The sequence below is a fragment of the Sminthopsis crassicaudata genome, chromosome 2 (genome assembly GCF_048593235.1).
Source record: "Sminthopsis crassicaudata isolate SCR6 chromosome 2, ASM4859323v1, whole genome shotgun sequence".
In the NCBI taxonomy this organism is placed as follows: Eukaryota; Metazoa; Chordata; class Mammalia; order Dasyuromorphia; family Dasyuridae; genus Sminthopsis; species Sminthopsis crassicaudata.
The window spans coordinates 43,763,789-43,782,132 of record NC_133618.1 but is presented as its reverse complement, the minus strand read 5'-3'; the positions used below and the strand labels follow the sequence as shown (position 1 = coordinate 43,782,132).

The 18,344-nt window shown below is 36.7% G+C and overlaps 1 protein-coding gene across 1 annotated transcript in view; it reads left to right on the top strand.

The window, feature by feature from the left end:
• The window catches only part of PKD1L3 (polycystin 1 like 3, transient receptor potential channel interacting), a 59,369-nt gene that overhangs the window by 36,564 nt on the left and 4,461 nt on the right, over positions 1-18,344 (top strand). Inside the window, exons 17-26 of the mRNA XM_074284704.1 lie at positions 414-613; positions 1,695-1,891; positions 2,605-2,788; positions 4,114-4,306; positions 4,396-4,630; positions 9,613-9,712; positions 10,467-10,610; positions 11,311-11,510; positions 16,727-16,897; positions 17,431-17,591. Of these exons, the coding sequence (XP_074140805.1) occupies positions 414-613; positions 1,695-1,891; positions 2,605-2,788; positions 4,114-4,306; positions 4,396-4,630; positions 9,613-9,712; positions 10,467-10,610; positions 11,311-11,510; positions 16,727-16,897; positions 17,431-17,591 (1,785 nt within the window). The remainder of the gene's footprint in view (positions 1-413; positions 614-1,694; positions 1,892-2,604; positions 2,789-4,113; positions 4,307-4,395; positions 4,631-9,612; positions 9,713-10,466; positions 10,611-11,310; positions 11,511-16,726; positions 16,898-17,430; positions 17,592-18,344) is intronic.

The following is an 18,344-nucleotide window of genomic DNA, read 5'->3' as shown; positions in this document are numbered from 1 at the left end:
AAAAATGCAGTACATACAGTATTCATAGAGAACATAATCCCGTTGCGAAATGAGGCACATAGAGGTTAGGTCTCCTTGGTACAGAGACAAAAAGGGTCAGAGATAAGATTCAAACTCATGTCTCTCCTCCCTCCAACCCCAACAATCTTTCCATTCTGTGCCCAAGAATCCCCAATTCCTTTAAAAAAAAAAAAAAGAAGAAGAAGAAAAGGGCAGCTAGGTGGCGCAGTGGATAGGGCACCAGCCCTGAATTCCAGAGGACCCGAGTTCAAATCTGACCTCAGACACTTAACACTTCCTAGCTGTGTGACCCTGGGCAAGTCACTTAACCCCAGCTTCAGGGGGAAAAAAGAAGAAGAAGAAGAAGAAGGGATTGAGCTCATAGTTTCCCATCTCTTGTCTTCTCTTTTCAGAAATTTATTTTCCTCCATGATTGTAGAAAAATTTACCCAGGAGCACCTGTGGCTGTCAGTGGTGACCTGCAGCCCCTGGAACCAGGTCACGAGAGTCCAGCGCCTTTCCTGCTGCATGACAATCCTTATTTGTAACATGGTCATCAACATCATGTTCTGGAAGCTAAACAGCATGGAGAACAGAGACCTGGAGGACAAAGGTAAATCTAGCCCCAGGACCTTCATCATCTACTGCCTTCTTTCAGAACCAAGGAAGGAAGGGTGGCCTCTTTCATTCTAGGAAGGTTTCTCTGCTCTCACCTCCTTTCATTTATTAATCAATAAACTAGTAATAATAGCTAGTGTTTGTTTAGAGCTTTACAAACACTATGAGGTAAGGGTTTCTATTACCATCCCACGCATTTTAATCAATGATTAAACTGAGTCTGAAAGAGATGAAGTAGTTTACCCAGAATCACACAATTAAGTAACTATGTTAGGATTTGAATCTGTGACTTCCTGATTCTAAGGCCAGCACTGACTACTGCACCATTTAACTACCAGCTGAATGCACCAAAAGTCCTGTAGGTTCTTTTTTTTTTTTTTCTTAATAGTTTTCTATCCCTAGCCAAACCTGCAACAAGGAAAGTTGCTATATAAGAATTTTTTTAAATTTCATTTCATTTTATTTCTATATTGACTTAACAAACACCAAATAAAATGAGCATCCTGTTATTCTGTACAACAGGGGAGTAATGTATATGAAACTACAAACTTTCAGACAGTATGTTCTTCTTTTTAAGTGTACAGTAAGTTCAGCATTCAACTTTCAAAGCTGCCCTGCCTGCCTGGGATTCCTCTCCTTTGGAGAAGGAAGGAAAATCTCTAATCCTCCTTTCCCTAACAATAACAATAGTTAATATCTACATTAAACACTTTACAAATGTTATTTTGTTTAATCCTTACAAAAACTCTGTGAGATAAGTGCTATTATTATTCCTATTTTCCAGATGAGAAAACTTCAGTTGAGAGAGGGTGACTTGCTCTGAGTCATACAGTTAGTAGGTGTCTGAAGCAGGATTTAAACTGAGTTCTGCCTGACCCAAATTCAGTATTTTATCCACAAACACTACTGAGCTCCCTCCCCTCCTGCCTCTCTTCTCCCCAAGGAAATGAAAAGCAAACCCTTGTGATAAATATGCCTGCTATAAAAGTAATTATATATGACAGAGAAGGTATGAATGTTTTTATAGTGGTGACTGTGCATAGTGAATCTGGGTACTATTTGTATTCCTTCAGTAGGACCTTTTGCTGTGACCTGGTCTGAACTACTCATCAGCATCCAAACTTCTTCTATCCTCTTCCCAATCAATCTTATCATTGGGAGAATCTTCCCACTGATTCAGCAACAAGAGAAGATTCCACCTCATTTCATTCCCATTCAGGCATCTTCCATATCAGATACTTTTGCGTCTGTAACAACTCAAAAAATAACTGAGGTAACTTGAGCCACATTACACATTTCTCTTTTTCAATAATAATAGTTATCTAAGGTGAGATCATCAGGGTTGTGTTCCTGGAGAACTGAAATTAGAAATTAAAAAAAAAAATCTGAAATGTTTACAAAATAATGCACAATTTCCAAATTTGTTGCATCTATATTTGAATAGCATTTGTATTCCTCTATAAGACAAAATCAATTAAAGTTAGCATGTGGAGAGTAAGAGTAGGAAACCACTCGTCCCAAGCCTCTCTCCTCTGATTGCCCCACACATAAGCTCCTTCTTCCCAATTCTGCTGCATTTCATTCCCCTTTCAGGTAGCAGTTTACCTTTCAGTGTTTTCTTCATGTCCCTTTTATAGAGAGACCAAGACAGAGATTTGTGTCAGCCTGGTGCCTAGCACATAGTAGGTGCTGAATAGATGAATGGAAACAGCTGTGGCATGGAGCTTTGGACACCTTCGTTCACATCCTGCCTTAGATAGGCCCTTTAACCTCAGTTTCCTCATTTGTAATTGAGTGTTGTACTTGAGAATGTCTCTGAGGGTCCTTTCTAACTCCAAATCTCTGATGGTGTAGTAGCTTTTCCCCTTAACAAAAGATCTAGTCCTACTCTTTAGTGTTTCTTCTGATACTTTCAACATGATCGTTCTTAATTTTTGTAAAAAACAAATAGAATTAATTTTTTTTCATCTTGGTTCCACCATTCAGGAGCTGAAGGAAACAGTGGGATTTCTGCATTTGAAAAATGCATGCTTGCCTTCTGAGTGGGAAGGCTCCAACTGGAGTTCTGATAGCGTTCCAGATCTGGTCAAGCAGCTGGAGAGCCTCATTCATTCTCACTTAGACAGGCAAGGCGACCAATGGCAGCAGACAGGGTCACTTTTTGCAAATGGTAAAGTGCTGTTAATGCTTCTTCTCTCTGCTTACCTTCCCACTGTTCCCAAGCACTGAACTACTGATGAGGAGGATTTTACCTCTTCCTGGTTTTAACCCCTTTGAGCCCTAATCTCTTCCTCAGATGTACTAATACAAGAATTTTCCCAAAGCTACAGGGCTGACAGTAATTCCATTGAACTATTCCCTGAGGACAGCAGAGACCAACTGCTTAGTTCCCTCTCTAGAAAGCTACTATAAGTCTTTGTTCATTTCTAGAGATCACTGAGATCATATGATTGAGGAAATCAGGGTTTGGATACAACTTGTTTCTCACAATGATTCCAGTATATTTCCCTTATAAAGAGTGTCTAAAAGTTGGTTGAACCTTCTGACATGCCTTTACACAGCCTGTCAGTGCAGGAAGTGCCTTTTCTTAGAGTCCCCGGGTTCTTTCATATCTCAAACTAAATACACTTGCTTTCCTTTGGCTTCCTGATCTCCTCTACCCCAGCTTTGTATCTGTATTCCCAGTTCCTGGAACACCACAAGTATTTAATAAATGCTGGATTTGTTCAGTGGTTTCTGACTCCTTATGATCTCATTCAGGGTTTTCTTGGCAGAGATAATGGAATAATTTGCCATTTCCTTCCTCAGCTCATTTTACCAAGGAAGAAACTGAGGAAGACAGGTTGAAGTGACTTCCCTGGGTCAGAAAGCTAGTAAATGTCTAATAAGTGTCACGATATCTGGAGTTAGGAGGACCTGAATTCAGATCCAGCCTCAGACACTCACTAGCTGTGTGATCCTGGACCAGTCACTTCCCCTTGTTTGTGTTTCTTCATATCAAATGAGCTAGACAAGGAAATAGCAAGCCACTCCAGTATCTTTGACCAAAAAACTCCAAAGGGGTTACAGAGAGTTAAACATAACTGGGGAAAAAATAACAAGATACTTATTTTTCTCTCTTAAATTTAAGTTTCTTTCTTTTCTTTCTTTCTTTTTTTTCCCTGAGGCTGGGATTAAGTGACTTGCCCAGGGTCACACAGCCAGGAAGTGTTTAGTGTATGAGATCACATTTGAACTCTGATTCTCCTGAATTCAGGGCTGGTGATCTATCCACTACGTCACCTACCTGCCCCAGGAAGTATAGTTTCTTGAATCATTTTAAATACTTACAGCTGAATGATTTGTAAAGCAGGATCAAGTATGGTCATATGTAGAGGTAAGTCCAACTCACCAAGGCAGAAACAGCTTAATTGAAGCCATCCATCTCTGTTAATAACTAGCCTTGACTGAGAACTTTCTCTTAAGAAGCATCCTCAAATCCATATGTGCTTTCAGAGGTTCCAGAAAATCTCCACAATTTAAACCATTACTTGCTCAGAGTCCTGGAGAGGCTGCAATCCCAGTTCAAGACACTTTTGGCAAGCCCATCCACAAAGCCCCATGACTTCCTGTACTTAGCCAGCCAGCTACAAAGTCTCAGGGAGCTTGTGGAGACCCACATTCTTTCCATGGCCCGGGGCCCCAGCAGGTAAGAGGCTCCTTCCTACCTCTGTTTCCCATCCTCCTTCTAGAACATCATTTAATGCAAGATTTTTGCCCCCAATCTCTTCTCCACAGTGATATCACGAGTTTCCCTATTCTGGACTCAGAGGAAGAGAAGCCTGCCCTCTCCAGTTACCTGCCAAAATGGTCCCTTTATATCTGCTGGGTCCTTCTGGGTGTGACAAGTCTGGTCTCAGCTTTTTTCACAGCTCTTTATAGCCTAAAACTGAACAAAGATCAAGCAACCAGCTGGGTCATTTCCATGGTACTTTCGGTCCTCCAGAATATTTTCATAATCCAGCCAGTGAAAGTAAGTGGGAATTTAATACAAATGAAACTGAAGTAAATTTCTATCCAAAGTATCAAAGAAATATTTTGTAAAACCAGGCAAAATAACAGCAAAAGATATTTGGTAAAATAAAGAACTAGAACAAGGAGGGTTTCTTTTTTTTTTTTTTTTTTTTTTTATTATATATATATATATATATATATATATATATATATATATATATATATATATATATATATTTTATAATATTATCCCTTGTATTCATTTTTCCAATTTACCCCCCCTCCCTCTATTCCCTCCCCCCGACGACAGGCAATACCATACATTTTACATGTGTTACAATATAGTCTAGGTACAATACATGTGTGCGAATATCATTTTCTTGTTGCACAATAAACATTAGAATCCGAAGGTACATGCAACCTGGGCAGACAGATATTAGTGCTAACAATTTACATTCACTTCCCAGTGTTTCTTCTCTGGGTGCAGCTACCTCTGTCCATCATTGATCAACTGGAAGTGAGTTGGATCTTCTTTATGTTGAAGATTTCCACTTCCATCAGAATACATCCTCATACAGTATTGTTGTTGAAGTGTACAGCGATCTTCTGGTTCTGCTCATTTCACTCAGCATCAGTTGATTTAAGTCTCTCCAGGCCTCTCTGTATTCCTCCTGCTGGTCATTTCTTACCGAGCAATAATATTCCATAACCTTCATATACCACAATTTACCCAACCATTCTCCAACTGATGGACATCCATTCATCCTCCAGTTTCTAGCTACAACAAAAAGAGCTGCCACAAACATTTTGGCACATACAGGTCCCTTTCCACTCTTTAGTATTTCTTTGGGATATAATCCCAGTAGTAGCGCTGCTGGGTCAAAGGGTATGCACAGTTTGATAACTTTTTGGGCATAATTCCAGATTGCTCTCCAGAATGGCTGGATTCTTTCACAACTCCACCAGCAATGTATTAGTGTCCCAGTTTCCCCACATCCCCTCCAACATTTGTCATTATTTGTTCCTGTCATCTTAGCCAATCTGACAGGTGTGTAGTGGTATCTCAGAGTGGTCTTAATTTGCATTTCTCTGATCAGTAGTGATTTGGAACACTCTTTCATGTGAGTGGATATAGTTTCAATTTCTTCCTCTGAGAATTGTCTGTTCATATCCTTTGACCATTTATCAATTGGAGAATGGTTCGGTTTCTTATAAATTATGGTCAGTTCTCTATATATTTTGGAAATGAGACCTTTGTCAGAACCTTTGTTTTTAAAAATATTTTCCCAATTTGTTACTTCCCTTCTAATCTTGTTTGCATTAGTATTATTTGTACAGAAACTTTTTAGTTTGATGTAATCAAAATCTTCTATTTTGTGATCAATAATGATCTCTAGTTCTCCTCTGGTCATAAATTCCTTCCTACAAGGAGGGTTTCTTAACCCATTTTTTGTTTGTTTTGTTTTTTGTAATCCTGAGTATTTACTTTTATGAATTGCAAAACATTACTCTGAAAAGGTATTCATAGATTTTACTGGATTGCTAAAGGAGTCCATAACACAAAAATATTTTTCTGTTCTGTATCCCTACTTTAAGTACAGACAGCTGACCTTAGAGCTAGGAAGACCTTCATAGGAAATAATGAAAAAAGCAGAAAAATTAAGGGAACAGAGTATTACTAAGCCTAAATCTATATAATGACCATTATTTAATTACTATTTGGTTTTATTCTAGAAATAGAAAAAGAGAACAATGCAACAGACTAGCTAAGCAAAAAACAAAAGCAATTTAATGAAAAGTTCAGTGTCTGATTAACCCAAGCACGTAAATTATAAGGGAAAGAGCTCCTTTGTTACAAAAATCACTAGAAAAAATGGAAATCAGTTTGGCAGAAATTAGGGTTTAGACCAGCATCTTTTATCACAATAAACATCCCAAATAGACAGTTGACCTGAATACTAAAGGTTACTACCTTTTAAAAAGGAGGGGGGGCAGCAAGCAGCAAGGTAGCACAGTAAATAGAATACCAGCCCTGAAGTCAAGAGGACCTAAGTTCAAATCTGGCCTCAGACACTTAACAATTCTTGTATGACTCTGGGCAAATCACTTAACCCCAATTGCCTCAGCCAAATAAACAAATAAATAAAAATATAAAAATAAAAAACCAAAAAGAATACATACAAGAAAGAACTTGTCATAATTATAGATGGGGAAGAATTGATAGCCAAACAAGGAATAGAGGTGAGAATTAAAAACAAATGAATTTAAAATGTTTTACAATATCAAAATCAGTCCAGATAGAAAAAAAAATTTTTATCACTATCACTGATAAAAGTCTGATATCCAAGATATATAAGGAATTGACACAAATATATAAGCTTAAGTCCCATTCTTTAAAAGGTAAATTGTCAAGGCATGAGAAGAATTTCCACAAGAAGAGAATTAATTACAAATTATCAATTCAATATGAAAACATGTTCCAAATCACTAATAATAAGAGAAATATAAAATTAAGACAACACTGAGGTTTTACCTCACATCTTATAAAGATCCTTTTAAAGGTCTGTTTTTAAAAGAACTAGCCATTAATAGAAAGGATGAAATGTACTGGGGAGAGAGCTGACTTCAAAGTCAAGTCAACAAATATTTATTAAATATCTGCATTATGACAGATTGTTGTTTGTCATTCATACTACCAGAGTCAGGAATAAAATCCAGATTGTTTGTCTCCCTCATTGTCATCAAGCCATATTCTTCCTCATTAAACTGTAAACTCCTTGAAGGCAGAGGTTTTTTGTTTTTTTTTCACCCTTTCTTTTTATCCCTAGTGCTTAACATAGTCCTCTATAAGACTTTCTACCAAGTTCTATCCTATACTGGATTTTTAATACTTGACTTTTTAAAAAAAATTCATTAATAGATGGTGTCTTCCCCTTTGTTAATGACATGTTCATTAGGAACTTTGCCAATTTTATGGCAATATAATAAAGCTTTTTGCCCTTTTGATGAGGCTTAGGTTTGGGGGTTCCCTTTAGTAGAGAACCAAATGACAAGGTCTAGATTTAGGGAAACAAAATGAGATTAGGATTTCTGGTGGTCAGGGAGTTAAATGATACGGTCTAGTGGCAGGTTTGGGGTTCAGGGAACCAAATGGAGAGGTTTTGTCCCCTGCACCCTCTTGGGATTTGGCGCAAGGATAGGGAGTTTGGGGGACTTCCTTCTGGTGGTGCAGAGATTTTCTGTAAAGGAATTTACAGACCCAAAAACCTAGATTGATAAAAGAGGTTTATTATTATTATTATTATTATTGACAGGCACAAAGTCTGGTTAGGGAAATAGGTGAGGGTAAAGAGAGGGAGGCCCTAGAAAAGAATATTATCCAGTGGGCAGGAGCAGAGGCTCCTTGGAATAGCCTAGCATGGCATGTTTGGAACCTCTGCAAAGAATTTTAGCTTGGCTCTTTTATAATAGGAGCTTTGGCTACAAGCTGAAGGGGGCTCATGGGTGGAGTTCTACAAGCTGGGTTTCAGCTTGGGCTGGAATTTGAATAGAATTCAATGACTGGAACCTATGGAGTTTGTTATCTAGACCCCACCTAGATAACAGAATGAAACTGCCCTGTTTGCTTTCCTTTGGCAGGGTCCCTCACTGAGGCAGAGTTAAAGGAGATTTTCTCCCTCAAGGATTTTTAGAGTTTAGGGGTCCCTTCTTCATTTTGATTCAGAAAAAAATTAACAAGAGTCCCTCCAAAGATATATTAGGGGATGAGGTCAAGCAACTTCTCAGTCATTACAAGCAGTTCACTTCCCTTCCAATATTACAAGATCTTCTACTTATCATATTCATAAGATAAGGTGTAAAATAATATTCACTTTACCTTCCTTCCTTTCCTTCCTTCCTTCCTTCCTTCCTTCCTTCCTTCCTTCCTTCCTTCCTTCCTTCCTTCCTTCCTTCCTTCCTTCCTTCCTTCCTTCCTTCCTTCCTTCCTTCCTTCCTTTCCTTCCTTCCTTCCTTCCTTCCTTCCTTCTTTCTTCCTTCCTTCCTTCCTCCCTCCTTCCTTTTTTCTTCCTTCCTTCTTTTATTTTTTCTTTCTCTCTTTCTCTCTTCCTTCCTCTCTTCCTTTCTCTTTTTTCTTTTTCTTCTTCCTTCCTTTTTTCCATCTTCATTTTCTCCTTTTCTTTTCCTTTTTCTGTCCTCTTCTTTTTCTCCCTCCTCCCTTCCCCCATCCCTTTTTTTTTTCCTCTCCTCCTCTGCCTCTCTTCTCAACAATACTATATGATGATCAATTCTGAGGAACGTGGCCCTCTTCAAACTATGAGATGAACCAAATCAGCTCTAATAGAGCAGTAATGAACTGAACCAGTTACACTCAGCAAAAGAACTCTGGGAGATGCCTATGAACCACTCAATCTCTCTATTTTTGTCCGCCTGCATTTTTGATTTCCTTCACAGGTTAATTGTACACTATCTCAAAGTCCGATTCTTTTTGTATAGCAAAATAACTGTTTGGACATGTATACATATATTGTATTTAACTTATATTTTAACATATTTAACATGTATTGGTCAACTGCCATCTGGGGGAGAGGGTGGGAGGAAAAAGGGGAAAAATTGGAACAAAAGGTTTTGCAATTGTCACTGCTGAAAACTTACCCATGCATATATCTTGTAAATAAAAAGTTATAAAAGAAAGAAAGAGAGAAAGAGAGAAAGAAAGAAAGAAAGAAAGAAAGAAAGAAAGAAAGAAAGAAAGAAAGAAAGAAAGAAAGAAAGAAAGAAAGAAAGAAAGAAAGAAAGAAAGAAAGAAAAAGAAAGAAAGAAAGAAAGAAAGAAAGAAAGAAAGAAAGAAAGAAAGAAAGAAAGAAAGAAAGAAAGAAAGAAAGCATGGTATTGAAATCTATTTATCATAGACAATCCTCATTTTAGGCAAAAAATTCAACTTCCTGCCCCCAAACAAATCCTGTAATACTGGTTAGCAAGAACTCTCATTCTCTTTTGTAGGTGACAATACTCACAGTGTTCCTCTCACTGTTGCTGACAAGGATATCATGGAAAAACAAAGAGAAGGAACAACAGATGAGAAAGATCTTGGCTCTCCTGGGTAATTCCTTCACATCTTCCCTCAAGTAGGAGCCGTTTCCCATTTTCCTTAGGTTTAGGATCTTCCCCCAATTTCCCCCGAACATATCCTGTTTATATATAGTTGTTATAGGCCATCTCCCTGTTAGACCATAAGTTTCTAGAGGGCAGGGTGTCTCTTGCCCTTCTTTGTAACCAGTATTTAGTATAATGCTTGATGTTTTGTTGTTTGTCATTCAGTCATTTTTAGACATGTTCAATTGTTTGTGCTCCCACTTGGGGTTTTCTTGGCAAAGATAGTGGAATGGTTTGCATTTCCTTCTCCAGTCCATTTTACAGATGGTAAAACGGAAGCAAATAAGGTTAAGTAATCTGCACAGGATCACACATGGAATGTCTCTGAGGCCAGATTTGAACTTAGAAAGGGGACCCAGGCCCAGTGCTCCAAGCACTATGGCTACCTAGCTGTACTCATAACTGCTTGTTGACTGATTTCCAATTGTACTATGCTAGCACAATCACTTACAATCTAGGCAGGCCTTATTGAATCAAACCAATTTTCATTTTGTCATTTTTTTATCTAGCAAGGTGCCAACAACCAGGCAGGCATTTAACAAATGCATACTGGGTTGGATTGGGTTTATTCATTTAGGGATCCTACCTCTCTGTCTAGGGCCATTTTGATCAATATTTCACCAAACTATTCAGCAAAAATCAGTATTCACCAAAGAATAGAGGTTTTTTTTGCCTCTGTTTTGTTTTGCTTTTTTTGACAGCAAGATGTCCCTCCTTGTCACCACCTGGTTTAAGAGATGAGAACAATCCCATTTATAAAGTCCCTGCTGTGAACAGCCCAGTTATAATTCCAGAAAGAACCATGAAAGAGAAGCAACTGTTCCAACTGGCGAGAGAAATTTTCGGTATGAGAAAGAACAAAGCAACTTAAGCCAGCAAAAAGAAAAAATGTGGGGGAGAAGGAATTTGTCCATTGAGAATTTATTCTGAGTTTTAGAGGGCAGTATAGTCAATGGAAAGACTTCAGACAGTATCAAGAAGGAAATCCCACCCAGGGATTTCACTCCCACCCAGATCTATTTCCTTGGACAAAGACTTAATTTCTCTATGACTTATTTTCCCCATGTGAATAATAGAAATAATGATAAGTCTTACTTATCTCACAGAATTGCTAAGAGAGAAAATTAATTACTTATAAAAACATTTTAAAAAAAAAGTTTAAATCACTCAAAAAGAATAAGGTATATGATTAAGTATGATTATTTCCACATTATCAACACAGATGAAAACATATCCCACGTATTTTGAAACACAAGTGCTACTCTGCTTTGTGAACACAGACATTATAATACCCACACATACAGTATACATAGGCTTATAACAAACTCAACAATAGTACTGATATATGTGAGATGAGACTTGTTTTACCTCTTCTGGGGGGAGAATATTGTCTAATAGAAAAGACAAAAAGAACTACTCTGGGGAAAAAATCCTAGTAGGGAATTCCAATTTCTTGGAGGAAGGATAGCTAATTGTTAGGAACCCAAGCACTCCACTTACTATACCATTGCTGCCTCTTAATCACTCATTTAATTTCTCTAACAGTACAAATCCTCTTCCTTGTAATGCTGATGATTTCCGCTCATTCAGAAAGGAATTACCACAGGTTTTACCTCAATCAGGCCATCCAGAAGAGAATCAATAATCCTTTTGAAGAGATCAAACGTATTAAACACTTCTACAAATGGACCAACAAAACCCTTATTCCTAACCTGTATGGGAAATACAGAGGTAAGAATCACATAGTGGGGACAGGAACTTTGTATCCCCCAACGCCTAGCATGGCATCTGGCACATGGTAGGTGGCTGAATACTGAGTGATGGTTTGATATTGTTAGTTTCTATAGGTTCCCCACAATGTTTTTTTTTTCCTTTTAATATTTATTGGTTATTCTTGTTTTCACATCACCTTCATTTCTAACTTCCATTTTCACTTAGAGAACCATCCCTTATTGTAAGAGATAGACAAGAAAAATAGATGGTAGTTTGTCAAAACTCCCACTAAGTCTGAGACAATGTGCCATATTGTCTCTCATTTCTGCAAAGGAAGGAGGTACATTGTCTCCATTCTTCTCAAAGGGCATGAGCGTTTTAGTCACATTGTTAGAAGAATTCCAAACTGCTTTCTAGAATGGTTGTATCAATTTATAAATCTACCATTAAAGTATCAATAATGCTTGTCTTTTCACAATCCTTCCAACATTTACCATTCCCATCTTTGTCCATATGGTGGGTGTAAGGTAAAACCTCAGACCTGCTTTGATTTGCATTTATTATTACAGTGGTTCTTATACTATCCTTATTGTAGTATATTATACTTTTTACTATACTTACACTATTATTATAATGCATCATGGTGAATTGTAGAGATCGTGCATTTTTAAAAAGTTTGCAATTCTTTTGAAAACAGAGTAGTCATATTCCACTACTATTTATCCATTAAGAAATGTGTCTTGGTTATATAACTATGCTATTTCTTTATATATGTTTGCCATCAAGAAACTATCAAAGCTGTTTAAGGCAAATTACCCACCCCGTCAAGATTTCCTCCCACCAATTGACTACTTCCTTTCTCAATCTAGTTCCTTAGATAAATGTGAGAGCTTTCAATTTCATGTAATCTCAACAATTTATCTTTTATATCACCTCTATCCCTTATTTAAGAATCTTCTCCTTAGCCATAGTTATGAAAGCTATTTTGACCTTGATGCAGCTCCATGGCACAATGGAGAGAGAACTGGGCCTGGAATCAGAAAGCCTCATCTTCCTGAGTTCAAATATGGCCTCATAGACTAGCTATGTGACTCCAATAGCTTTGCCAAGAAAACTTCAAATGGAATCATGACTGAACAATTCAACAAATATTTAAGTTATGTGCAAATTCAATCATCTCTTCTATAATCTAAACAACCAGCTTACTTTTATTCTAAATTAAGTAACCATCAACAAAAAATTAAAATACAAAACCAAAATTAAAATGATCATCTGTAAATGGTATCATTTATAATTTCTTTTTTTTAATAATTTTTATTATATATTTTTATAATATTATCCCTTGTATTCATTTTTCCAAATTAAGCCCCCCTTCCCTCTACTCCCTCCCCCCATGACAGGCAATTCCATACATTTATAATTTGTTTCTTAAACGTGCAATCTTAACAATAAAAAACATCCTCTTATATAAGTTGTTATATAACTGCAGTCACTGGCGATATATTGTCCACTTTTTTCTTTCTTTATATCACTTTTTATATCATCTCACTTTTTTTTTTTCAATGTTTGCCGTTACACAGACATTTTTCAATTATTGGACACAATGTGAATTGTTCATGGTTATAAAACCATTATTACAAAATCAAGTGAAAATTTTTGTACAGATTCATTTCTTTATAAAGTTTTAATGAATCTTTAGGGTCTTAGTGGAGCAAGTCCTATTATTTTAGGTATTTCCAGTAAACTTTTTAGTGCTCTTTTCTCTCACTTAGCTGGATGGTCTAATGATTTTTTTTTTTTTTTTGGTCCCTAGGTTTTATTGCTGAAGGAAATTCCTTACTTATAGGTAGTGTCCAAATTCGCCAGATCCGGATTCCTGATGCTATATCCTTTCCAAAAAGAATTTCTCCTAGTGAACAAGTGAAGTTTTATTATCAGTATCAGGAGGATCAAAAGAATTATGGAGTTAACTGGACCCCTCTTGATCTGAATAGTACAAATCAAGAGAGCATTTGGTGTTATCAGAATGAGGAAGACTTGGGTGGATACCCTATCCAAGGGCAGTTTGCAGTCTACTCAGGAGGAGGTTATGTTGTTACTCTTGGGAACAACTCTAAGGATGCTAACAGGTGAGCCAATCTGAATTCTGAGCAAAAGTTCTGGGATGTAGCTTTCTGTCCATTCTTGAAGTGGGGCATTTGAGGGCTAACAAAATATATAATAAATTCAGGCTTACAGATACCATATCTATTTACCATGTTACTAACATTTTAGGGACCATTCTTCTTTCTGGGGAAGTTTTCCTTTTAGATACAAAGTTCTAGGTTTTGTTTCATTCTACTGGTACATTGTAGTTAGGGCAAAAATCCATTCCATCGCTGTTCTGGTAAGATATTTTCAAGTATAACTCAAAGTTGGCCAAACTATTAAATGTCATTCGAGCAAGACTTTCCTCATGAACAGTTTATTCAAAAACTACTTGATAAAATTATCAGAAACCATAGTTTGATGTGTATCTAGTGAAGGCTTCATCAATCACATGTGACAAAGTACTGGATTTGACATCAGAAGAGCTGGTCTTTATTGTTAGTTTGTTAAAATTGCTCTAAATGTTTAAAAAACAAATCATAAATGATACCATTTATAGATGACTTTTGTCTCTGTATTTTTTTGTTGTTGATGGTTAATAACTTAGAAAATTGGTTTGACACTTGATTTATTGTGCAACCTTAGCAAATCATTTAAATTTTTTTTAAGTCTGTTTCTTCATCTACAAGTTGCACTAGATGACTCCTGAAGGTCCATTCTGTTATGAAACCACTAATTAAACTTCCATGGAACAGAGGGAGGGGAGAGAGCTAAATTACCCAAACAATGATACTGTGCTTAACCTATAAAAATTAAAGCTATCAGTGCTTCAACTGAAACTAAGGTGTTCACATCAGCAACTAGCCAGCACTGTATGGTGTATGGTGCTGATACATAATGATTCCTTCTTTGAAATTAATTGTAGAAATGTTTACTTGTATGGTGTTGTATACCACCAGGGTGTTTTAATGCTGAGCATTTTTCTTTGTAAGTTTACCAACTTCATGTACTGTTTTTATGCCAGTACTAGTAGAAATATTAGCATTTGTGGTCAAACACAAATTTCACAAAATACCGTCCACTCAAATGACAGAAAAAACTCATCTTCTGTTTTGTGGAAAAGAGGACAAAATATCAGAGCATCTTTTATTTCATTTTTCTTGTGCAGGAAGATAATTGTATAAATATGCATGCATATATTGGACTACTTGCCATCTAGGGGAGAGGATGAAGGGACAGGGGTGAAAATTAGAACACAAGATTTTGCAAGGGATAATATTGAAAAATTATCCATGCATATATTTTGAAAATTAAAAAAAAAAAGATAGTGATATCTGCCAGCTAAAGGGAGCTTTAGATTTTTGAAAAACTTTGTTTTATTCCTTCATAGTCAATTCAAACCAATGCAATAAATATTTATTAAGCCCTTAAAAAATATATTAGGACTTTTTCCTTCTTGGACTGGGGTTATTTACTCTTTTTCTCCTCTGCCTCTCTTAGAATTCTTCAGCATCTGAAACAAAACCATTGGCTAGATAGACACACCAGAAGCCTCTTAGTATCATTTGTTGTCTATAACGCTAACGTGAACCTCTTCTGTGTGGTGACCCTGATTCTGGAGTCCAATGGTGTGGGTAAGAGTAGCTCTATTCCCCAGGCTTTTCCATAGCCCTTGGGGGCTAAAAGAGGTCTGTTTTACTTTATGGGGGTTTAAGGGCATCCTTTGCTTGTTGAAAACATGTTAATTTCAACACCCTATTTGGAGACAGGGCTTAAAGCTTGTACAAATTACAGAGACTTCTGAGTAGCAGGTCAACTTACATATCATCCCTTTATTTCTTCTCAAGGGCCTGCTTACTCCCTTGCACTTTCTGAAAAAAGTTTTTCCTTTTTGGTCTCCTGCCTAATAAGAACAGCCTCAAAGCTTCTAGTCGGCCTTCCTACTGAGGCAAGCACACACCAGCATTTTCTAAAGCTTTTGTTGTTCATGAGCTTGAGTCGTGGTGAACCCATTAGGGGCTTTCTTGGCGAAGACACTGGAGTGATCTGTCATTTCCTTCTCCAGCTCATTTGACAAATGAGGAAACTAAGGCTGAATTAAGTGACTTGGTCAGGGTCACACAGTCGGGGAGCACGATTTGAGCTTAGGAAGATGAACCTGTCTGACTCCAAGCCACTCTAGTATTTGGGATCACCAAGCTGCCCCAGATTATTACTGATAGAGCAAAGAAAAACAAAGAATGTGGGGGAGATGTCAAAAATAATATCAGTAGTAAACAAAGTCCAAAAAAAGTTTCAAAATAGCATTGTAATGGTTATTTCATGTGCTGCAGGACTGAAAAAGTCTCATCCCTACTGCTCTTGTAGATTGAAGAGTTCTAATATTTTTGGTCATACTTCATATGGAAATAAAGAGTTCAAAAGCTTTTTTTTTTTTTTTAAAGGCTGGGGTTAAGTGACTTGCCCAGGGTCACACAGCTAGGAAGTGTTAAGTGTCTGAGGTCATATTTGAACTCAGGTCTTCCTGAATTCAAGGCTGGTGCTCTATCCACTGCGCCACCTAGCTGCCCCATTCAAAAGCTTTTAATTGGGATATCTCGAATTTTTATATACTACTTTCCTTATAGAACAAAATAAGACAACTATACATTCAACATTTATCTTTACATACTTTTATTAGAATGTTTTTCTTAGCAAAAAAATATTTTTATTCTTTAAAACATTTAAAACAAACAAGTGTCACTTTTTACATATCAGCCTTTACACATTTCTATTTACCATTCTACTGTATTTTCTCAAACTTCACGTCAGTCAAGCATTGCAACAGGAATCAAAGATTTTTTTTCCCGCCCTATTTTCTTTATAGATTATCCATCTTCTATCTTTCTACTTATTTTCCTTACTAGCTGTGACTCCATATATATTCCACTATGTATCAATTAGAAAAACAAAGCATTTACACAAATACTAGCAACACTTTTTTTTCTCTTTATATTTATACATTCTTCCCTTCTTTAAAAAAAAACTTAGGCTTCTACTCTTGAACCAATCGTATTTATTTGATAAAAGGAAGTACTGAGTAGGGTGAGTTCACAAAACTCAGGACTAAAGGAAATAGCAATTGTCGGTTAAGGGACGGTCTGCATAGTTGGGAATCCAGAGGGAAAGCTGGACTCTTCTCCCAAAACTTTTTGCATTCTTTCCAGGAGCTTTCTTCAATTCTATCAAAGTGAACAGTTTACAGATCACTCAGACCCACAGAAGTTTCATCTGGTTCACTGCCTCGAATGTTATCTATTTTCTGCTACTCTTTTATTACATCTTCATACAGGTAAAACTGGGATTGATCTGCTCTAAATTCTACAGGCTATTCTGAAGATCAGTCACTTAAAACTGATGGCATGAAATAAGTGCTTCATAATTGTATTGCTAGATATAAGATCTGTGATTACTCTAAAATGAAAGAACTTTGCCAAAACTCTGCATTGAAGGCTAATTTAATTCTCTGGGTTTGGTATTCTATTTATAGAAAAGGGTATTTCCCCTATGAGGGGAAATGAAACAACAGAGGATATGTTAGATAACAAATTAACTTAAAACTTTCTGGAAATTGACCATTTGGCATTTTTTTAAAATTCCCTAAATAATTATTCCTAAAACTAACCAAATTCTTAATTCTCCAAGAAGAAAAGCTGTTCAAATTCAAGTTTCTTACTCATTTAGAACCAGCCAATATCTTTCTATAACAATCAGCTCTGGATGGCTGTAGAACAGCAAGAATCAAATCATTTTACATTTCAATCTTTACTGAACCAAGATTTTCTAAGAGTAAACTATCCAATTTGATAATACTCATATGTTTAGGTGCCCCGGCTGAAACAACAGGGATGGAAATACTTCACCAAGAAAGGCAACATCCTGGACACAAGCATAATCCTCGTAATCTTTATAATGCTGGTACTCCAGGTGAAGGTTTTTTTTTTGCATAAAAGAGTTATGGATCGGTACCGTCATAATAAAAGCAGGTAAGCAAGCAGTGCTGGCATAAGAGTCCCTAGGACACAGAATGCCAAGGTTCCCAGGCAAAATTCCAGCTTATGGCAAAGAGGAAAGAAAAGAAACCTATTCTTTCCTTCCTCTCCAGTCTCCTATATTTCTGTGCCTATCACAGCTAAAAACCAAATTTGGGCCAATGTTACAGTAAATAACAATTAGAAAATTACAATTTTGCTTACATTTTCCCCATACATTTGTTTTAAATTATTTCTGCTTTCATCACAATATTTAGTGTGTTGAAGTAGGATTTTTTAAGGACAATGTGCCAGGCCCCTGGCATAAAGACAAAAATGAAAATGGCCCCTGCTTCAGGAAGCTTACTTTATTCACTATTTTCATATACTCATTTTTGCACTCAAGGAATTAGGTTTGACAATAATCCTGCACAACAGAATCACAAAACCTAGTTCATAAATTAGTTAATGGTTTTCTTGTTCTAAGCATTAGCAAGTGATAGGCATTTCAATCCAATGAAAATATCAAGGTGATGTGAAGTGTCTTATGAGCTTCATTGGGTGTAAGGAACTTTTTTGTAGCCCCTTTCTTCTTGGGAAAAGTACTGTATTCCCATAAAGACCACAATGGCAGCTGTTTTGGGCACTTCTTTGCATAGATCCTTGTAATGAGACATACCACATTACAGAAACGAGTTGTTTTCTACATCAATGGTTACAAAGAAATAGCCAACTTAAGAGTAACATCTATATTAAGATTTCACAGGT